Source organism: Salmo trutta, chromosome 2 (assembly GCF_901001165.1).
Source record: "Salmo trutta chromosome 2, fSalTru1.1, whole genome shotgun sequence".
In the NCBI taxonomy this organism is placed as follows: Eukaryota; Metazoa; Chordata; class Actinopteri; order Salmoniformes; family Salmonidae; genus Salmo; species Salmo trutta.
In genome coordinates this window covers 12,906,512-12,929,812 of record NC_042958.1, presented here as the reverse complement: position 1 = coordinate 12,929,812, position 23,301 = coordinate 12,906,512, and the positions used below count along the sequence as shown (strand labels likewise).

The 23,301-nt window shown below is 46.3% G+C and overlaps 2 protein-coding genes across 3 annotated transcripts in view; both read right to left on the bottom strand.

Moving 5' to 3' along the window:
- Positions 1–2,903, bottom strand: part of LOC115150828 (brefeldin A-inhibited guanine nucleotide-exchange protein 1) — a gene marked incomplete in the record, with an annotated part of 96,233 nt that extends 93,330 nt beyond the window's left edge. For both annotated transcript variants that reach the window (XM_029694546.1, XM_029694553.1), the window contains 1 exon segment: positions 2,520–2,903. In XM_029694546.1, the coding sequence (XP_029550406.1) occupies positions 2,520–2,643 (124 nt within the window).
- Positions 2,904–8,727: 5,824 nt separating this feature from the next.
- The window catches only part of LOC115150820 (carboxypeptidase A6), a 38,611-nt gene continuing 24,037 nt past the window's right edge, over positions 8,728–23,301 (bottom strand). The window contains exons 3-11 of the mRNA XM_029694533.1: positions 20,681–20,805; positions 17,055–17,169; positions 15,713–15,814; positions 15,524–15,628; positions 12,779–12,889; positions 12,521–12,611; positions 10,714–10,916; positions 10,519–10,603; positions 8,728–10,333 (exon numbers count right to left, since the gene is read on the bottom strand). Coding sequence (XP_029550393.1) covers positions 10,104–10,333; positions 10,519–10,603; positions 10,714–10,916; positions 12,521–12,611; positions 12,779–12,889; positions 15,524–15,628; positions 15,713–15,814; positions 17,055–17,169; positions 20,681–20,805 — 1,167 coding nt within the window. The 3' untranslated portion in view covers positions 8,728–10,103. The remainder of the gene's footprint in view (positions 10,334–10,518; positions 10,604–10,713; positions 10,917–12,520; positions 12,612–12,778; positions 12,890–15,523; positions 15,629–15,712; positions 15,815–17,054; positions 17,170–20,680; positions 20,806–23,301) is intronic.

Below are 23,301 nucleotides of genomic sequence, written 5' to 3'. Positions count from 1 at the left end.
TTACTAACCGTGTAATAACTTTATAATATCATTGCATATTGGCTAATACCAATGTAGTCTAGTACTGTGCATACCCTATCCCCCAAAACCGCTGAGAGACAGGTACAGTAAGACAAAGACAGACTAGACTCACTGGCTGCTCAACAACAAAGGTGGGCAAATTTGTTTCACAAGCAGTGTCAGATTACTGGTATAGCAGAAGAGAGCCTAACTTGTTCCAAACAGGCCTAGCACACATCCTGGTGTTGAGACACTGACCAGAAACTTTCAGAACAAAACCTGTTCTGAGTTGCATGACAGATTAAAATGATTCCCGTAAAGTTTAGATGAGCCTTCCTCTTTCTATGTCCAACATAATGCAACCTGGCATAGGACCAATGGAGATAAGGCTATAGTGTAAAGACGAGCCTCTGCTTAATGCACCTGCTGCGAGTGTCAATGACGCCATGCTGATAATGTAACATGATACACTATATAGACAGAAGTATGTGGACACCCCTTCAAATTAGTGGATTTGGCTATTTCAGCCACACCCGTTGCTGACAGGTGTATAAAATTGAGCACACAGCCATGCAATCTCCATAGACAAACATTGGCAGTAGAATGGCCTTTCTGAAGAGCTCAATGACTTTCAACGTGACATCGTCATAGATGCCACCTTTCTAACAAGTCAGTTAGTCAAATTTCTGCCCTGCTAGAGCTGCCCCGGTCAACTGTAAGTGCTGTTATTGTGAAGTGGAAACGTCTGGGAGCAACAACGGCTCAGCCACGAAGTGGTAGGCCACACAAGCTCACAGAATGGAACCGCCTAGTGCTGAAGCGCGTAACGCGTAAAACTTGTCTGTCCTCGGTTGCAACACTCACTAACGAGTTCCAAACTGCCTCGGGAAGCAACGGCAGCACAAGAACTGTTCGTCGGGAGCTTCATGAAATAGATTTGGATGGCCGAGCAGCCGCACACAAGCCTAATATCACCGTGTGCAATGCCAAGCGTCGGATGGAGTGGTGTAAAGCTCGCCACCATTGGACTCTGGAGTAGTGGAAACACGTTCTCTGGAGTGATGAATCACGTTCCACCATCTGGCAGTCAGACAGATGAATCTGGGTTAGGAGGATGTCAGGAGAACGCTACCTGCCCGAATACATCGTGCCAACTGTAAAGTTTGTTGGAGGAGGAATAATGGTCTGGGGCTGTTTTTCATGGTTGGGGCTAGGCCCCTTACTTCCAGTGAAGGGAAATCTTAACGCTACAGCATACAATGACATTCTAGATGATTCTGTGTTTCCAACTTTGTGGCAACAGTTTGGGGAAGGCCCTTTACTGTTTCAGCATGACAATGCCCCTGTGCACAAAGCGAGGTCCATACAGAAATGGTTTGTTGAAATCGGTGTGGAAGAACTTGACTGGCCTGCACAGAGTCCAGACCTCAACCCCATTGAACACCTCTGGGATGAATTGGAACTCCAACTGGGAGCCAGGCCTAATCGCCCAACATCAGTGGCCGACCTCACTAATATTCTTGTGCCTGAATGGAAGCAAGTCCCCGCAGCAATGTTTCAACATCTAGTGGAAAGCCTTCCCAGAAGAGTGGAGGCTGTTATAGCAGCAAGAGGGGACCAACTCCATATTAATGCCCATGATTTTATAATAAGATGTTCGACGAGCAGGTGTCAACAAACACTACATGGCCAAAAGTACCTGCCACTTGCCCGCTGTGGTGCAGGTGTTTTTGGGGACAACCCAGACCTGGACATAAACGCAGATCCAGCCTCCAAAGATGCCACAGTTGCCAACATTCACTGCCAGGCGATAGGCTACATTCTTTCAACACCACTCCCTCTCCAGCCACGCAGGGCAGTCTGGATTTCCAGAGCAGAGCAGACAGACAATGCTTCGTATGACACAGAACATCCCACCAGAAAAAGTAAAAAAGTGTTGAGGCTAAATTATTTGCACATATCGTTCTAACAATTTAATGAAGAATGATTCATTTGAAATGAACATTGTCGGTAGCTTCTTCTCGGAGGAAGAATTGTAGCTATAGAGGCTACGACTTTCAGACAAATGCAGTTCCATTAGGTTGTATCATTGGTAATAATAACAGTGCCAGTTTGCTTTCAGGTAATAGCTGTCTATTTATTTCAAAAGGGCTGAATTATCAGTTACATGCGTAATAAACTAGTGTAGCAGCTTGCAAATGTCAAAGGAGGCACCCACCCCTGTCACTTGCACCATTTCCGTATTCACATAGTAACTAAGCAATGATTATCTCAGAGCCTATAACGCAACCTCGATAGTTGTATATTCAACACTTACATCCCATCCTTCACCAGAATAACACCTAAATTGTAGGGCGAAAAGCCATTTAACCCATTTAGCTCTACAATGTTGCCAACAGATTCTAAAAATATTTTTTGCGACATTGTAGCAGCCGAAAACCTATCAAGCAGGATAAGCAGAGATGCATGACGTGGGCAAATCAATGACAACCTAAGATCGTGTTAATGCCAGAACTTACCAAGTGCCACCTCGCAGGCTTTGCGCAATTGTGAATGATGAGACTTTTTAACCTCCTTGTCGGCCAGGATCTTCTCCAAAGCTCTTGTTAAAAACATGTTTTTCGTCTTTTTGCCCTCATACATGACGCACCAGAATTGGGGCGAGGAGCCTGTCCAAGGGGCAGCAGCCGTTTCAGACCGATGTATTCTGTTCGAGATGACAGCGGCAGTTGCTCTAACATACAGACATAAATAAAGACAGAAGGTGGGGTAAATCCCTCAGATTTCCATTAGCAACCTGCCTAGCTGCGCCATGTTGAAAGGAAGCGACGTCACGCACTTTAAAACTGGCCGCAGTGAGGCAGCAGGATGATCCAGGCAGCGGTTCAAGGAGCGGAAATGGAGAGAGAGAGAGCTGTGTGTGTGTTTGTGCGTGTGCGAATGGTATATGAATACTATACGCAACTTCTGGGAGCGCACGATGGTCTCCTTTTGAATAAATATAGTATACCTAATCATGATATTACGTTCATACTTGAGAAAAAGTAAAGACACCTTAATAGAAAATGACTTAAGTAAAAGTGAAAGTCACCCAGTAAAATACTGTTTGAGTAAAAGTCAAAAAGTATTTTGTTTTAAATATACTTAAGTATCAAAAGTTAATGTAATTGCAAAAATATACTTAAGTATCAAAAGTAAAAGTACAACTATAAATCATTTCAAATTGCCTATGTTAATCAAACCAGATGGCACAATTGTATTATTTTATTTAATTTAAGTATAACCTGGGTCACAATACAACATGTAGACAACATTTACAAATGAAGCATGTGTTTAGGGATTCTGCCAGATCAGAGGCAGTAGGGATGTTCTCTTGATAAGTGTGTGAATTGGACAGTTTTCCTGTCCTGCTAAGCATTCAAAATACTTTTGGGGGTCAGGGAAAATACAAAGTACATTATTTTCTTTAGGAATGTAGTGTAGTAAAATAAAAAGTTGTAAAAAATATATAGTAAAGTACAGATACCCCCAACACGACTTAAGTAGTACTTTAAATTATTTTTACTTCATTACTTTACATCACTGTTGAAGAGCCATGATATTTAGATAGTCTTTTTTTAACTTAAAGCTTCCACTGTGACTATTGATTAGTAAGTATTGGGTTTATTTCTGGTAATATTTCATGTATATAATAAGGGGCTATCAAACATAAGGTCAACAGCAGAGTTTGACAAGAACCTGTGAGTCTCCATTCTGTAACATTTAACTGTAAGGCCATTTTTCACATTATAAGGTCATACACATCTAGGCAATGGTCATGTGTTGTGACACCTTTACTAAGGCATACTGGGTTAAAGACAACCTCCTACTGGGAAACCTAAAGGGCAGTCTGTAGAACCCTGGGTCCTCTCAACCAGAGGTGACACTTACCTGGACAGACCATTCAGAGAGGGGACCTATCTGATATCACAGTGGGAGCCATCCTGAAGAAACACCTGCACAATGAGGCCCATATCAGACTTCCTGCATAAGGCCCTAAATGATCAGTCAGGACAAACAAAAAATGAAAACAAAATGTATTTTTGTTGTTATTGATGTTTAATCTAACAAACAGTCATTAAACTAAGCACAACTAACATAATAGCTAGTTGTGCTTGATTACCAACAATGACGAGACAGCCTACAGGGATGAAGTGAGGGCTCTGGGAGTGTGGTGCCAGGAAAATAACCTTTCTGTCACGTCCTGACCAGTAAAGGGGTTATTTGTTATTGTAGTTTGGTCAGGACATGGCAGGGGGTGTTTGTTTTATGTGTTTCATTTTTTTTGGTTAATGTTCTATGTTAGTCTATTTCTATGTTAGTTCTAGTCTTTCTATTTCTATGTTTAGTTTATTGGGTTGACCTTCAATTGGAGGCAGCTGTTCCTCGTTGCCTCTAATTGAAGGTCCTATTTAGTAGGGGAGTTTTTTCATGGGTTTTTGTGCGTAGTTGTTCCGTATTGTGTAGCTGTGTGCCTCACAGGACTGTTTCTTCGTCGTTATTTTGTTCAAGTGTTTATTTTGGTTTTCTTCTTAATAAAGAAGATGAGTATTCACATTCCCGCTGCGCCTTGGTCCCATCTTTACGACAAACGTGACAGAACTACCCACCACCAATGGACCAAGCAGCGGAGGAAGGAGCAGCAGAGGTATCTGGAATCATGGACATGGGAGGAGATTTTGGACGGGGCAGGACCATGGTACCAGGCTGGGGAATACCGACGCCCTAAGGAGGAGCTGGAGGCAGCCAAGGTGGAGCGGCGCCGTTACGAGGCATTATACGCGCCGATTGGCAAACCCGAGAGGCACCCCCAATACATTTTGGGGGGGCACACGGGGAGTGTGGCTAGGTCAGGCAATAGACCTGAGCCAACTCCCCATGCTTATTATGGGGAGCAGCGGATCAGAAGAGCGCCAGTCTATGCGGAAGTGCGCACGATCTCACCCATGCGCGCGCACAGTACGGTGCGAGCGATTCCAGCCCCTCGCAAGTGCCGTGCTAGAGTGGGCATACAGCCAGGTAGGAGTATGCCTGCGCAGTACATCTGGCCACCAGTACATCTCCTAGGCCCAGGCTACCCTACGCCTGCTCTACGCACGGCAGCCATCAGGCCTCTGCACAGCCCAATTCGCCCTGTGCCAGCACTCCGCCCGTGCAGGGCTACTGTTACCACCCAGCCAGGACGGGTTGTGCAGGCTGTGCGCTCCAGATCTCCAGTGCTTGTTCATGGCCCTGTGTATCCAGTTCCTGCTCCTCGCACTAGCCTTGAGGTGCGTGTCTCCAGTCTGGCGCCTCCAAAGCCAGCACCACGCACTAGGCTTCCAGTGCGTCAGCCCAGTCCAGTACATCCTGTTCCCGCTCCTCGCACTAGCGTTGTGGTGCGTGTCTCCAATCTGGTACCTCCAGTACCAGCCCCGCGCACCAGGCCTCCAGTGCGTCAGCCCAGTCCAGTACGTCCTGCTCCTGCTCCTCGCACTGGCCTTGAGGTGCGTGTTACAAGTCTGGCGCCTCCAAAGCCAGTCCCACGCACCAGGCCTGTAGTGCGCCTGTCCAGTCCAGAGCTTCCGGAGACAGTTCCCTGTCCAGAGCTTCCGGCGACAGTTCCCCATCTAGAGCTTCCGGCGACAGTTCCCTGTCTAGAGCTTCCGGCGACAGTTCCCCATCTGGAGTTTCCGGCGACAGTTCCCCGTCTGGAGCTTCCGGCGACAGTTCCCCGTCTGGAGCTTCCGGCGACAGTTCCCCATATAGTGCTTCCGGCGACATCCTACAGTCCGGAGCCTGCAAAGAGGGCCCACAGTCCGGAACCGACGGAGACGGCCCACAGTCCGGAACCGACGGAGACGGCCCACAGTCCGGAACCGGCGGAGACGGCCCACAGTCCGGAACCGGCGGAGATGGCCCACAGTCTGGAGCCTGCAGAGACGGCCCACAGTCCGGAGCCTGCAGAGACGGCCCACAGTCCGGAAACGGCGCAGCCAGAGTCGCCCTCCAGTCCGGAACCGGCGCAGCCAGAGTCGCCCTCCAGTCCGGAACCGGCGCAGCCAGAGTCGCCCTCCAGTCCAGAGCTCCCAGAGTCGCGCATCAGCGGGATGATTTTTTGGGGGGGTTTTATTTTTGTGTTTTTTTTGTTTGAGGTGCCTCCGGGGTCTGCACCTTTGGGGGGGGGGGGGGGGGGTACTGTCACGTCCTGACCAGTAAAGGGGTTATTTGTTATTGTAGTTTGATCAGGACGTGGCAGGGGGTGTTTGTTTTATGAGTTTCAGGGTTTTTTGGTTAATGTTCTATGTTAGTCTATTTCTATGTTAGTTCTAGTTTATCTATTTCTATGTTTAGTTTATTGGGTTGACCTTCAATTGGAGGCAGCTGTTCCTTGTTGCCTCTAATTGAAGGTCCTATTTAGTAGGGGTGTTTTTTCATGGGTTTTTGTGGGCAGTTGTTCCGTATTGTGTAGCTGTGTGCCTCACAGGACTGTTTCTTCGTCGTTGTTTTGTTCAAGTGTTTATTTTGGTTTTCTTCTTAATAAAGAAGATGAGTATTCACATTCCCGCTGCGCCTTGGTCCCATCTTTACGACGAACGTGACACTTTCACTCAACGTCAACACAACTAAGGAGATGTTCGTGGACTTTAGGAAACAGCAGAGGGAGCACCCCCCCATCCACATCGATGGGACCACAGTGGAGATGGTGGAAAGCTGGAAGTTCCTCGGCGTGCACGTCACTGACAAACTGAAATGGTCCACTCACGCAGACAGTGTTGTGAAGAAGGCGCAACAGCGCCTCTTCAACCTCAAGAGGCTGAAGAAATTTTGATTGTCACCTAAAACCCTCACAAACTTTTACAGATGCACAATCGAGAGCATCCTGTCAGGCTGTATCACCGCTTGGTACAGCAACTGCACCACCCGCAACCACAGGGCTCTCCAGAGGATGGTGCAGTCTGCCCAACACATCACCGGGGGAAAACTACCTGCCCTCCAGGATACCTACAGCACCCAATTTCACAGGAAGGCCAAAAAGATCATCAAGGACAACAACCACCTGAGCCACTGCCTGTTCACGCCGCTATCATCCAGAAGGCGAGGTCAGTACAGGTGCATCAACGCTGGGACCAAGAGACTGAAAAACAGCTTCTATCTCAAGGCCATCAGACTGTTAAACAGCCATCACTAGCATATAGAGGCTGCTGCCTAGATACATAGACTTGAAATCACTGTCCACTTTTATAAATGTTCCACTAGTCACTTTAATAATGTCTACATATCTTGCATTACCCATCTCATATGTACATACTGTATTCTATACTATTCTACTGTATCGTATTCTATGCCGCTGTGACATTGCTCGTCCATATATTTTTATATTCTTAATTCCATTCCTTTGCTAGATTTGTGTGTATTGGGTATATGTTGTGTAGTTGTTAGATATTACTGCACTGACGGAGCTAAAAGTACAAGCATTTTGCTACACCCAAAATAACATCTGCTAAACACATGTATGTGACCAATAAAATTTGATGTGATTTTTGATTTGAACAAAATACTACAAAATACTACGCTTTTTCCTTTGTTTGGTACCTGCAATCAAGCCGTTTCACCAAAGGGACGGTGATGCTGCACTCTTGAAAGTGAGCCATGATGTTGTTTACTTGTTGAGAAGTGAAAGGCAACCAAAACTGCAGTGTCAGCTAAGGAAGAGGCACTATGGAAGAGAGTACCTGATCGCAATTGAAGCTAAAAGCTTTGCTCACTGGCACATAAAGTGCTGCTATTGAAAGTGGCACTCTTACCTTAACATTTTGCGTCTTAGTTCAAAAATTATATAATAGAGAAATAATATGGTGGTAGCAAAGCATTTTGTGCTTTATTTAAGCCTAGAATGGAAAAACCCTGACACCTCTAAATCTGTCAATACTGGAACATCACCTGACAATTTTGAAGATGAACGTCTCTCTGTGTCTCGGTTGCTTTTCCAGAGCAACAACTAGCACTTTACACCCAGGTGGTAGGCAAGAGGGACAATCCCACTATTCTTACTAGTCTCACACATGCAGTCTCTCACACCCACACAGGATGTCTAGCAAAGAGACAGACAAAACATTCAGTACAAGGATCCTTCTTCGTTAATGATTTAGTGTTGTGACCAAGAGTGTTTTGGGGTGGCGGGGTGAGGGAGAACGACAACTTTAGAAGTAGAAAGAAACCTAACTCTGATCCATCTGGTGCCAAGTCATCATTGTCATCCACATCAAATTGGAACAGTAATTGATCCAAATTAATCTTTGTCAATTGTGAGAGTGGGCAGCAACTGTTTGCACAAATACACAATGATTGGATTAAACAGGGTGGTATATGAGTGTGTAGTTGCAGGGCCCCAGAAACACGCCACGCTGCGTCTTGTTAGAACGAATTAATAACAAAGCTAGACTTCCAGGGAAAAACAGACACTTGCTCATTACTATGGAAATAACAATAGCAGACAGTTCTCAAATAAAACTGCAAGAGACAGGATTGGGAGGAGGTTGAGCCAATATGTTTTTTTGACCTTTTAAACTTGCTTCATTGCATCCCTTGAAAACATATGCTGTTGCATCACTGTTACACATGATATTACACTCCTGTAAAATTATGTTATTGAAATATGTATAATGTTAGTAATGACAACGAAAGTATCCACATGTGACAACCTCATAAAAAAGAAATACCGTTTATTACAATTCAGTAAATGTCCTGGGCACTTTCTATCAAAAGTAAACATTTCCGCTTTAAAAAGATGATATAAACTTGTCCTTTACCACTGACTATATAAGTCAGCAACTGAAAAGCATAAAGAGATGTAAAGTCCATTTGAAGGCAGTTTGTTCAAGGAAAAGTTCACTCAAATGACACATTCTCACCAAGTAAGCAGTCTATGGACAAGGTATAACAGCAATCCATGCTTTGGTTTTGTATAACTGGCCACTGTTTCAAATGCTAACTTTTTTTGCATTAGTGGAAAAATCTATTGCAAGTCACATATTAGCATTTTCACGCTTCATGTCCAAATGATCTGTTAGTAACCTAATTGAGTTACACAATACATTTTTGATACTTTAGGATGACTTGGACATGAAGAGTGAAAATGTTAATATATGTACCATTGACTTGCATTGGACAAAAGTTAGTATTTCAAAACAGTGGCCAGCTAAACAAAACCAAAACTTCGAGTGCTGTCATACCTTGTCCATAGACTGCTTACAGGGTAAGGAAACAAAGATGTAATTTTGTAATTTGGGTGAACAATCCCTTTAATGATACTATAGCATTCTTGTTGTTTGTACCATAGAAACTAAATTTGCTTTGCTAAATAAGCTGATGTTCTACCACAATTAATGTAAAATACATTTGGAAGACATCTAGCAGTTAGCTGATGGTGCTCCAGATTGTGAAGTTTTGAAGGGTGAAAACAGTAAATTCAGGAGAAAGTCTTGGTTTTAAAAAAGTGCTGTGAAATGCAATATCAGTCTCTTGAAAATGGCATTCAAGTGCTTATGTCCGCTGTACGCTTTGTAAATAGTCTAGTTATTATAGTACATGGCGAAGTTATGTCATCTGACATCTAAATAATTGTTTGAGGTCATTTTCAAGTACCACTATTATAGCCTCTAAGATACAGACGTAAAAGGGAGTGTGACCACTCTTGGGTAAACATTGAAGGGACAGCTCAGGATTTTTATGTATCTGTATCCAATATGAAGGAAGGTAGAGATAATTTCAAGAGCCAATGCCAATTAACATTAGCAAAATGACTGGAAGTCTATAGGAACAGCTAGCATGCAAGCTGTTCCCATAGACTTAGTCATTGCACTAAAGCAAGTTAGCAATTGCCCTAAAACTAGTTAGCAACTTCTTTCAAACTGCATGCAGATACATAAACATTTTAATCTCACTCTAGGTGAGTAGATAAAATCCCGACTATCCCCTTAAGGCTCGCATAATCCTTTTTGACACAATAACCCCTTTTTGACACAATAACCCACTGCCCGTAGATATTTGCTAGCAGATGCAGAGAAAATTGTCTGTATATCTCAGAGATATGGATATCTCTCCCTGTCCAGCTGATGCATCCCTGTCTCACACTTCTTCAGTAGGCCTGATGAGATGGTCTTCACTGCTCTCATGGTCTCAGTGCAGGTGGGGTTGATCAGGGCTTCAGGTAACAGGAAGCCAAAGTAGCCTGTGTCCCGCAGTTCAAAGGCAAAGGCATAAGGGATCCCGTTCCTATAGGCCCAGTCCATGGAGCTGCCTGAGCTGACATCTGTTGGAGTCAGATGAAATAAAACAGTTTGGATTCAAGGAGGGGATTTTACCACAGGTAAACATGTGTATGGGAGGAATTCTAATATTTGATCTTAATATTATGCGATCAAAGTGTTCGGAGTGTTTTCCAGTGTTCTGCTGAAGTAAGGTAATGTCAGGAAGTAGAGCGTGTGTATAACTCACACAGTGTGGTGGAGGCAGGTCCATATCTATACCTCACTCCATAGGCAGAGTACAGGGCAGTCACTGCATTGTGTGCAGCTGACTCCTGTAAGAGGGGTTAATCAATCATTCCATTCCAATTATTTATTACATTCCAATATGTGTTGGAACAACATTGATTCATTGATTGATTGTGGTCACAGATCTGTCTCTCACCACACAGTTGAAGTTAGGGATGGTGGCGTATTTATAGGAGTAGGGGTAGAGCAACATTTGGGCGTAGGCGTGGATGGAGATGTAGGCCTTGACACGCTTCTTGTGCTTCCGCAGGAACTTGGCAACCGCCTTGACCTCCGGCTCGGACTCGGGGAAGGGTCCGCAGTACGTGTCATCACAGGGCTGGGAGGATGCACCCTCCTCTGGTAGGGGGAACAACAGGGAAGGTATTGTTACTTAGTATGATCATACAGTATTAAAGGGTGTACATACAGAGAGGTTACACAAGTTTATACTGGAATTATACCCAAAACGGTTTTTTTTAATAGGATATTAGTATTGGGTTAGGTTTGATTTTATGTGACAATTTAAAATACATAAACGTTTTACACCAGGCAACAGATACATATACCAAAAATTGCAGAGGATACAATACACAAAAATGTCAGGATGCGGTTGTTTCAGCTTCCTTATTTGAGTGCATTTGGTGTAAAGTAAGTTGCTCTGGGTGAGAGTGTCTGCCGTCTGCTAGATGACAAACTGTTCATGGTAAATGGGAGGTACAGCATCAGAAACACACCAGGACATATTTTTATTCCACACAGCCTGTTGACATTTTGTTATCAATTCAAAATGTTCTTAGGACCAACTGTCACACTGTTGCCTGCGAACAATTGTTTTATACATGGTAACTCACAAAATGGCCTCTCTTTCTCATTCGCTTTTCAATATGCATGTATTCTATCCACAAATATTCAAACCCTCCAACTACAGTATGTCTCCTTGAATTATGTAAATGAATAATCCAAAAATAAATGTGAGAATCTCAACTTGGTGTAACCGGCTGACAGACAAGACTGAGCATGATCTAAGAGATTTGCCCGTGAGCAACAAGCAGCACCTCAAAACACTGGGTCTAATTAACATTTGCATATGCAAATCCAACAGGGAATGAGCCATGTCTATGTATAGTTCAAACAGCGTGATAAACAATATCCTAAATTAATTAACGGATTCAAATTAGACAGTAAATTACCCCTGGTATTGTCCAACATTGACAGTCTATGATGGGTTCCCAGAAAAAAAGAAATGCTTCAGTAACCATTTGCCTATTGCCTATTCTCATAATTAGGGCCTCTTTTCATGCTATAGCTAGGGCCAAGAGTTTTTCCTGGTCAGGTTAAAGGTCAAGGCAGTGGATCTTTTATTGTATTCTAGCCTGCATTTACAGCAGCTGGATAATCCAATGTAGCAGGTTTGATTTAAGGGCCCAGAGTTTTCCTGGTTAGGTCCCATGGTCAGGAAAAACTCAGGGCCTATAGCCATATCTGCTACATGTGAGAATATCTTTAACACCAGCCAGTGTCTTGTACAGACCTTGGAGATAATTAGTATCACATGCTCTTTCTATATTACCCTGTTGCGCCCTTATATATTACCCTTTCTCTACTTCTCTTTTCTTGCTGTAAATATCTATCCTTTCTCGTTTCAGATTCCAATTATCACACATGAAACCAACCTCCCTTCCTGAGTTACGAATTACCAGCCCACCCCCCCAGAGGACCCCCCCCCCCCACCCCCAGCTCAGCACCACCAAAATCATATCAAACGGGTGGTGTCATCACCACACAAACATTTAATCCACAGCTTACACTAATTAAGCAGGCAGAGCGCCAGGAGAAACATCTCCCAACAGTATGGGAAGGAAAACCAGAGGACAGAGAGAGGAGAGACACACACACCACTGTCTCTTAAATACTTTCATTATTGGGGCCTCCATACAGGATAGTTTAAAAAATAAACTCACCACACCATTTGACTTTCCAGTTCCTGTTGGCGTCAACACCTCTGCAGTGGTACTTGGCGTTTTTGGACCTGGTTTTTCTCCAGAAACGATCCTGGGGGCAAAAAGAATTACCACTGGCAACCATAGTCTATCCAAATACGGTGCATACAGTGACACAAAGTAGCTATGAAGATATTAATAACATGTCTCCTTAAATACATAGGTTGTGTCAAACGCTAGCTAGGGCAGGGAGAGAGAGAGAAGGGTATTTGTAGCTACCGTAGTCCAGCTGAAGTGATATCCGTCAACGTTGAAGACAGGCATGATGTAGAAGTTGAGCTGGTTCATCAGTCGTCTCATCACAGAGTCATACTGGTAGGAATGCAGAGCCTACAACAACAACAGGTTTATAATACCATGACAGGTAACATGATCACAATGAACCATTAGCTATATCACCTGTGTATTACATCAGTCAGAATGCTTTCCAGTTGGTGAATAATAATTCAGAATTAATAGTACTAAGGTAGTGTGGAGTGGGAATGGAGAATGTAGGCAGTAAGTGGTCACCTGTAGCTCAGTTGGTAGAGTATAGTGGGTTCGATTCCTGGGACCACCCATAGGTAAAAAATAATAATGCACACATGACTGTAAGTCGGTTAGGATAAAAAAGACCTCTAAGTTCCTTCATACTGGACACAGATACATAAAAATCCCAAACTATCCCAAGAGTGGTCACACTCCATTTTATGTCTATACAATAATTGTATGAGGGGACCAGTGGGGGTAATGGCAGAGGATTAGCCAATGATAAGACACACCTGTGACTGAACAGTTTCACTGAGGTAGAGGACTACTACAGACAGACAGACACACGTTACCCCAGGAGTGTGTTAATTGACTCAGGCTCCAGTGGAGGATTGGAGAAAGAAGATTGTTGGTGAGGTAATACTGTACCTTCACGGTAATCAGGCTCAGGCCAAGGTTAATCTGATTTTGTAGACTTGTAGAGAGACAGAGCTCTGCCCCCAAGTGGCCAAAGTTAGATATTAACGCTACTGACCTCCACAGCACATTGGTCTTCTCCATCATAAGTGTGTCCTTGTACAGACTCTCAATGTCTCTCAATAGCCTCCTTGTACACACTCATCTGGAGTTACATAATCCCCTGCTAGACATGCTATGGTCTAACAATGTTATAGTAGAGGTCTGGCATTTCAAGCTAGTTTGGGATGATTCCATTTGACCTAATCATGTGTGATGCTTCACTCTCCCTGCTCTCTGTTGAAATGGCTGGAAGGGTTCCAAACAGAGACAGGATATACAGAGTACAGAGACAAATGTGTATGTGTGTGTTGGGGTGTGTCTGTGTTAGTGTGTGTGTGTGTGTGTGTGTGTGTGTGTGTGTGTGTGTGTTGGGGTGTGTGTGTGTGTGTGTGTTGGGGTGTGTGTGTGTGTGTTGGGGTGTGTGTGTGTGTGTGTGTTGGGGTGTGTGTGTGTTGGGGAGTGTGTGTGTGTGTGTGTTGGGGTGTGTGTTGGTGTGTGTGTGTTGGGGTGTGTGTGTGTGTGTGGTAGTTATGACAGTTCCACTAATTAACTGCAGAGGATATTGATAAGTCATGCTGGTGGTGATTGGATGCAACTGAACGTCCGGGGTGTGTTCAAGAGCCAAAGGTTACACAATGTTTCACATTGTTTTAATCTTGAACAGGCCCTCTGAAATGTCTACAACATTGTGCAACTACATTTGACAGATGTTCACTATGTTGACAAGAGAGTTTGACTAATGCATATAGTAGTGATTCAGCACCAGAGACAGACGGCACCAGAGGCAGACGGCACCAGAGGCAGACGGCACCAGAGACAGACGGCACCAGAGACAGACGGCACCAGAGGCAGACGGCACCAGAGGCAGACGGCACCAGAGGCAGACGGCACCAGAGACAGACGGCACCAGAGACAGACGGCACCAGAGACAGACGGCACCAGAGACAGACGGCACCAGAGACAGACGGCACCAGAGGCAGACGGCACCAGAGACAGACGGCACCAGAGACAGACGGCACCAGAGGCAGACGGCACCAGAGGCAGACGGCACCAGAGGCAGACGGCACCAGAGACAGACGGCACCAGAGACAGACGGCACCAGAGGCAGACGGCACCAGAGACAGACGGCACCAGAGGCAGACGGCACCAGAGACAGACGGCACCAGAGGCAGACGGCACCAGAGGCAGACGGCACCAGAGGCAGACGGCACCAGAGGCAGACGGCACCAGAGACAGACGGCACCAGAGACAGACGGCACCAGAGACAGACGGCACCAGAGACAGACGGCACCAGAGACAGACGGCACCAGAGACAGACGGCACCAGAGACAGACGGCACCAGAGACAGACGGCACCAGAGACAGACGGCACCAGAGACAGACGGCACCAGAGGCAGACGGCACCAGAGGCAGACGGCACCAGAGACAGACGGCACCAGAGACAGACGGCACCAGAGACAGACGGCACCAGAGACAGACGGCACCAGAGACAGACGGCACCAGAGACAGACGGCACCAGAGGCAGACGGCACCAGAGGCAGACGGCACCAGAGACAGACGGCACCAGAGGCAGACGGCACCAGAGACAGACGGCACCAGAGACAGACGGCACCAGAGGCAGACGGCACCAGAGACAGACGGCACCAGAGACAGACGGCACCAGAGACAGACGGCAGGCAGAAGCTTCCCCAGCTATTATTTTGGAGACGTTCAACAACCAAAGTGTTGTTCAGATCATTTGGATTGTGAAACTGCTCACGTATGGACTAATTTGACTACAGAGCAACACAGGTTTAAAAAGGTTAAAACACTGTGATTTCCAATGTTGCCTACAGTAAGTAAGTAAGAGGTGCACAGCTCCAAGCCTCCAGGACCACAGTCCTACTGGTCAGTCTCATATTAGAAAGCAAGGTAAAAACACAGCAGAGCAGACACTGCTTCCCTCAAGGACTTGTCAAGGCAGACAAAAGGAACTTACCTCTTTGACAAACCACTGACAGAAGGCTGGTCCGATCCACTCTCTGGCGTGGACCCCACAGTCTATCCACACGGCCTTCTCATAGGACCGTGTCCTCTTTCCTAGCTAACAGGACAACAGTCAGTTAACCAACATAGTGTGTGTGTGTGTGTGTGTGTGTGTGTGTGTGTGTGTGTGTGTGTGACCTACCTGGAGTATATAGAGGGGTCTGCCTTCATATGACCTCCCTATAGAGAACATGTCCACCAGGTGAGGATGGGTCCTGTTCATTTCAAACATCCAACTCTGGATCTGAGTAGAGAAATTCAAAAAGCTAAAAGACTAATGATATGGTCATTTAGCCATTAGAATGAGGATAACAAGGCACCAGGATAGGCCAGCCTATCAGATAACAAGGCACCAGGGTAAGCCAGGCTATCAGATAACAAGGCACCAGGATAGGCCAGCCTATCAGATAACAAGACACCAGGATAGGCCAGCCTATCAGATAACAAGGCACCAGGATAGGCCAGCCTATCAGATAACAAGGCACCAGGATAGGCCAGCCTATAACAGTAGGCCTTCACATTTCACGCCAGGCAGCACGGCAGTAAATCTTTGTTGTAGGCACACACACACACACACACACACACACACACACACACACACACACACACACACACACACACACACACTGGAGCTGATATCACATAGGTCCCCACTGTGGTAATATAACCATTCAATTCCTTCCATGTGTCTTCACACCCACTCAGTTACCCCTATGTTTTCCTTTAATCTAACACACTGAACTATACAGACCCTTAATCTAACACACTGAACCATACAGACCCTTAATCTAACACACTGAACTATACAGACCCTTAATCTAACACACTGAACTATACAGACCCTTAATCTAACACACTGAACTATACAGATCCTTAATCTAACACACTGAACTATACAGACCCTTAATCTAACACACTGAACTATACAGACCCTTAATCTAACACACTGAACCATACAGACCCTTAATCTAACACACTGAACCATACAGACCCTTAATCTAACACACTGAACTATACAGACCCTTTAATCTAACACACTGAACTATACAGACCCTTAATCTAACACACTGAACCATACAGACCCTTAATCTAACACACTGAACCATACAGACCCTTAATCTAACACACTGAAATACAGACCCTTAATCTAACAGCCCTGGACGCAGGTGATGGAAAGTATTTCCCCCTCTCTAGAATGGTGTGTAGAGAACGTATGGCCATGCTACATACAGATGGTGAATGTAAAGGGATGTTTTTTGCCCACTTCAAAAGGTTCAAGATGTATCACAATAGAGATTTAAGATATGAAATGTGCTTGAATACTGACAATGGGGATCATAGATTCAATATTCAGGAAGCTGGATGCAAATGCACACATCTCAAAGACTCCCGGTTTCTCGAGCGAAATAAACAGCAAAGAGCTGTGGGTTTGGGGTGAAAAGTGTGTGTGTGTGTGTATATGTGTGTGTGTGTCTCCCACCTACCTCCTCCAGAGAGTGGTACACCTCATAGTCATATTGGGATTCAGACCTCCTCTTGCGGGAAGAGCGATGTCCCGTCTGCTTTTCAATTTCCTTCTGAAGGTTAGATATGAACACCCTGTGGAGAGAGGAGCATCAGTGTGTTTTAGGGTCATGTTTTTATTGAAAATACATTTTAGTCTTGATGATCTTCCTCTTATCATAACTTTGTCTATTCAAGTAAGAAAACTAAGCAGAGAGACCAGTGACTTTGTCCTTCTGTGGAGAGACAGCGTGTCCTAGCGTGGAGAGACAGCGTGTCCTAGCGTGGAGAGACAGCGTGTCCTAGCGTGGAGAGACAGCGTGTCCTAGCGTGGAGAGACAGCGTGTCCTTGCGTGGAGAGACAGCGTGTCCTAGCGTGGAGAGACAGCGTGTCCTAGCGTGGAGAGACAGCGTGTCCTAGCGTGGAGAGACAGCGTGTCCTAGCGTGGAGAGACAGCGTGTCCTAGCGTGGAGAGACAGCGTGTCCTAGCGTGGAGAGACAGCGTGTCCTAGCGTGGAGAGACAGCGTGTCCTAGCGTGGAGAGACAGCGTGTCCTAGCGTGGAGAGACAGCGTGTCCTAGCGTGGAGAGACAGCGTGTCCTAGCGTGGAGAGACAGCGTGTCCTAGCGTGGAGAGACAGCGTGTCCTTGCGTGGAGAGACAGCGTGTCCTAGCGTGGAGAGACAGCGTGTCCTAGCGTGGAGAGACAGCGTGTCCTTAGCGTGGAGAGACAGCGTGTCCTAGCGTGGAGAGACAGCGTGTCCTAGCGTGGAGAGACAGCGTGTCCTAGCGTGGAGAGAGAGCGTGTCCTAGCGTGGAGAGAGAGCGTGTCCTAGCGTGGAGAGAGAGCGTGTCCTAGCGTGGAGAGACAGCGTGTCCTAGCGTGGAGAGACAGCGTGTCCTAGCGTGGAGAGACAGCGTGTCCTAGCGTGGAGAGACAGCGTGTCCTAGCGTGGAGAGACAGCGTGTCCTAGCGTGGAGAGACAGCGTGTCCTAGCGTGGAGAGACAGCGTGTCCTAGCGTGGAGAGACAGCGTGTCCTAGCGTGGAGAGAAAGCGTGTCCTAGCGTGGAGAGAGAGCGTGTCCTTGCGTGGAGAGACAGCGTGTCCTTGCGTTGAGAGACAGCGTGTCCTTGCGTGGAGAGACAGCGTGTCCTTGCGTGGAGAGACAGCGTGTCCTAGCGTGGAGAGACAGCGTGTCCTTGCGTGGAGAGACAGCGTGTCCTTGCGTGGAGAGACAGCGTGTCCTTGCGTGGAGAGACAGCGTGTCCTTGCGTGGAGAGACAGCGTGTCCTTGCGTGGAGAGACAGCGTGTCCTTGCGTGGAGAGACAGCGTGTCCTTGCGTGGAGAGACAGCGTGTCCTTGCTTGGAGAGACAGCGTGTCCTTGCATGGAGAGACAGCGTGTCCTTGCGTGGAGAGACAGCGTGTCCTAGCGTGGAGAGACAGCGTGCAGACAGTCTACTAGGTTTGTATTCTTCATGCTGTCCATGAATTTGTTGTATTTGATGAGTCACATTCACTTATTTGGTAAAAACTATTATCATAACATCAGGAAAGGCTACATCTGTCATTGACATTCTTTGAGAAAACTCCTCTCTTCACAAATGAGATGAGAGTAGTTTTGTCATAGTCTAGCTCAGCTAACATTGACCACAGGACGACAAAACAGAAAAATGTGGACAGAAATCAAAGTGTTTGAATGCATTACGTTTCATGAATAACTACACGCAATTGTATTTTCCAGATAAGATGCGTGATTTTAGTCCCCTCTCATGTGAACCCATCACCCATAGCTTTTTCCATCTAATACAAATTATCCCCCAAACGCTCTCAGACTGTAAATACTGAAACCCATCACCCCACCAGCCTCAGATCTCTGTGGCTCCCCGGCCCATACTGAGGAAATATACATCTATGAATAGTCAAAAGGAAGGAGAGATGAGAGAGCAAAAGAGCGTGAGAGAGAGAGCAAGAGAGAGAGAGCGAGAGAGAGGAGAGAGCAAGAGAAAGAGCAAGAGGAGAGCGAGAGAGAAAGAGAGAGCGAGAGAGATCGAGCAAGCGAGCAAGACAGGATAGCGAGCGAGAGAGAAAGAGAGGAGAGCGAGCGAGAGCGAAAGAGAGGAGAGAGTGAGAGAGAGCAAGAGAGTGAGAGAGAGCAAGAGAGTGAGCGAGCCAGAGAGAGAGAGAGCCAGAGAGAGAGAGAGCCAGAGAGAGAGAGAGAGAGAGCCAGAGAGAGAGAGAGAGCCAGAGAGAGAGAGAGAGAGCCAGAGAGAGAGAGAGAGAGCCAGAGAGAGAGAGAGAGAGCCAGAGAAGAGAGAGAGAGAGAGCCAGAGAGAGAGAGAGAGCCAGAGAGAGAGAGAGAGAGCCAGAGAGAGAGAGAGAGAGCCAGAGAGAGAGAGAGAGAGCCAGAGAGAGAGAGAGAGCCAGAGAGAGAGAGAGAGCCAGAGAGAGAGAGAGCCAGAGAGAGAGAGCCAGAGAGAGAGAGCCAGAGAGAGAGAGAGAGCCAGAGAGAGAGAGAGCCAGAGAGAGAGAGCCAGAGAGAGAGAGCCAGAGAGAGAGAGCCAGAGAGAGAGAGCGAGCGAGCCAGAGAGCGAGTGAGCGAGTGAGCGAGCCAGCGAGCCAGAGAGAGAGAGAGCCAGAGAGAGAGAACCAGAGAGCCAGAGAGAGAAAGAGCCAGAGAGAGAGAGCCAGAGAGAGAGAGCCAGAGAGAGAGAGCCAGAGAGAGAGAGCCAGAGAGAGAGAGCCAGAGAGCGAGCCAGAGAGCGAGTGAGCGAGTGAGCGAGTGAGCGAGCCAGCGAGCCAGAGAGAGAGAGAGCGAGAGAGAGAGAGCGAGAGAGAGAGAGCGAGAGAGCCAGAGAGAGAGAGAGCGAGAGGGCCAGAGAGAGCGAGAGCGAGAGGGCCAGAGAGAGCGAGAGCGAGAGGGCCAGAGAGAGCGAGAGGGCCAGAGAGAGAGCCAGAGAGCCAGAGAGCCAGAGAGCGAGAGAGCCAGAGAGCGAGAGAGAGCCAGAGAGAGAGAGAGAGCCAGAGAGAGAGAGAGAGCCAGAGAGCCAGAGCCAGAGAGCCAGAGCCAGAGAGCCAGAGCCAGAGAGCCAGAGACAGAGAGCCAGAGACAGAGAGCCAGAGACAGAGAGCCAGAGACAGAGAGCCAGAGACAGAGAGCCAGAGAGAGCGAGAGCAAAAGAGAGCGAGAGCAAAAGAGAGCGAGAGCAAAAGAGAGAGAGAGAGAGAGAGAGAAGAGTAAAAAGTCTTCCCTGAGGATAGGGATGACAATGAGAGTGTTTCTGGCTGTGGCTTCTTTGATAAACTCCATCATTGTGATGATTGATGGGGAGAAAAGATGAAAGGGCTGCTTTTGAAAGCGAATAGGGTTGTAGTGCGTGTTTGTGTGTGTGTTTTGTGTGTGTGCATGTGTGCATGTGTGCTTTGAAAAGGCACCTCGCGACACCCTTTGGGGAACAGATGTTCCTCTTCCTGTGGGGGTGGATGGGTTAACGACAGGGGGAGTGGTGAGGCGGAGGGGCACCGGGCTAGGAATGGCTCTGGTGTTATGATGGTCATTGTCTTTACTGTTCAGGGTGAAATATGGAGTAGTCTCTAAGCCCTTACTTAAAATCTATGTGTTCTCTCTGGAGGCGTGTCCGTAGCCCTCGTGTGTCGTTCCGTCTCACGTGCACGTCCACAGTGGCATTGTGTCGGATCAGAGAGGCACTGTTGGGCTGCCAGAGGTCGACCTGAGAGGGAGCGAGAGAGAGAGAGACACAGAGAGAGAGTTAGTTAGTAATAGGGATCCACGGACACACACAGATTGTCCGTAAGACATGGTGAGACACTCCTGCACCACCCAAACAACCTTGCTCCCCTTCCTGAACCCACAGTTCCTCCTGCTAACAAACCCAGGGCTTCTGGGGAGATAGACAATAGCAAAGCTTTAACATTCAAGGCTGTTCTCCACAGCACACTATGACCTGGAGTCGAGATCAATGCTATGGGTTACGGATTGACGAGCAGGTCAAGGGAATGCTGATGACGACACACACACACACACACACACACACACACACACACACACACACACACACACACACACACACACACACACACACACACACACACACACACACACACACACACACACACACACACACACACACACACACACACACACAATTAATAGCCCAGTCAAGCCATCCCCCTGCCTTATACATCCCACACCCTGCTGTTTGACCCCAGGTTAGCAGCCAGCAAAGCCTCTCCTTTCAGTTCCTGCCAAGAAATAGCACCGTTAGCTGGAGCTGGTATAACCTACACATTACCCAGCTATTAGCAGCCAAATAAACACAGATATGTCGACCCTGGACCAGCCATTGATGCTCTCCAAAACCAAGGTTTTACATAAAGATAATAACCAACCACGCTCTAAAATAAACCTTTTTGGGAGCATGAATAAGCGATTCAGTGATTTACTTTGACGGGAACTGAGCGTCTCATAGCTCCAGCTGGCTCTGGTTTCAGCACGGGAGTAGAATCATACAGACTGGCACAAATGCCTATTAAGAGATCATTAATTTAATAGTTAACAGAAAGCCATGCACCCCCTTTGAAATAAACTACAAGCTACAAGGGGTCAAAAAAAACGTTCCACATGTTAATGGTATGGGGTCCCTCAGCTTTTCTCTGCTACTCCAAGCCAACATAAATGGATACGCTTGCAATTTATATGCTGCATTTCCAAATGACCAAGAGCACTATTGTTACTGTAAATGTTTCCACATCTCCATCTCTTTGTTGGTCTCACAAATCAAACAGCACATGCCCAAGCATCACTTGTGTATCACTATCAGATAACATGGTTCACTCTACGAAGCCCTCCTATGATCCAAGTTACGGTTTTCAATAATTGTTTACAGTAAAGGCTCTTATAGATGCATTCCTTGGCTTTATTAGGAAATATAATCCCAGTGGATTAGATCCTTTATCACTTGATTATTTACATGATTTTATTTGCGGTTATAGGATACCTTTAGATTGAGGTAGTTTTGTTATGGTTTATGGCAATCCTGAGAAGGAGTAAAGGAAGGTAGTGGGCCTACTGCAGAGTTAGTTCAGTTCTGAGACATATTGGAGATGTTTGGCTCCTACAAAAGGCAGCTAAGGTGAAATTCAATTGGAGTGTTTATGATTCAGGAGAAGCTAGACCAATCTATCATTTGACACTAGACAGATCTATCATATGACGTAGCACTTGACGGTCTCAGTATCAACAATTCAAAGCACGGAAGGGAACATCTTTTACTTATCACAATTTCACAATTTGTAGCACAACATATTCAGTATTTTTGTGGACAGGCATCCATTTATAAGAATCAACAATTAAATATTGTGACACTCAAGGGCCTCTCTCTGTTTGGCTTCAGTCTCTCTGTGAAAGTGAGGAGTGTGACTTTGGCACAACGCAGATAAACTAAGAAAAACATGTCTTAACAGCAGCTGTCCAAACAGTAGCCGCCATCTCCAGGGTCTTCAGACCCACTGTCCCTCCTTAGACACAGACTCAAGCCAGACCAAGACCAACATGGGGGGTCCACCAAACAATATCTGGTTATTTAGCCGTCAGTTGACCTTTCCCCCTATCTGTCCCTTGTTTCTCTGAGCTAGTATTTCTGGTTGTCAGGACAGTTCAGCCCAACCCTGAACCCTAACACAGATGTAGGATCTTAATTTGAGCCAGTTTGCTACACTTCTAATCCTGCAGCAACAGGAAATGTCAATTATTATGTTGATTATAATTAATGGACATTATTGTGGGGGTTGATACATTCAAAAGCATTTTTAAACCTCAAATACATTAAAATGTTTAAAATGTACTGCAGGACATTTCTCTTGAAAAAGGGTGATCAAATTAAGATCCTACATCTATCTGAACCTTGCTAAGGATAACTATAACAGCCCAAACAGTTCCCAACACACCCCAAACATATCTGAAACACTACCAAATAGCCCATAGCCGTGAAATACGACCAAACACAGTCCATAACAGCCAAAGCCAAACCAACTAAAGACAGCCCACCACTGACAAACACTGCTCAACATATCCCACCACTGACAAACACTGCTCAACACATCCCACCACTGACAAACACTGCTCAGTATATCCCACCACTGACAAACACTGCTCAACATATCCCACCACTGACAAACACTGCTCAACATATCCCACCACTGACAAA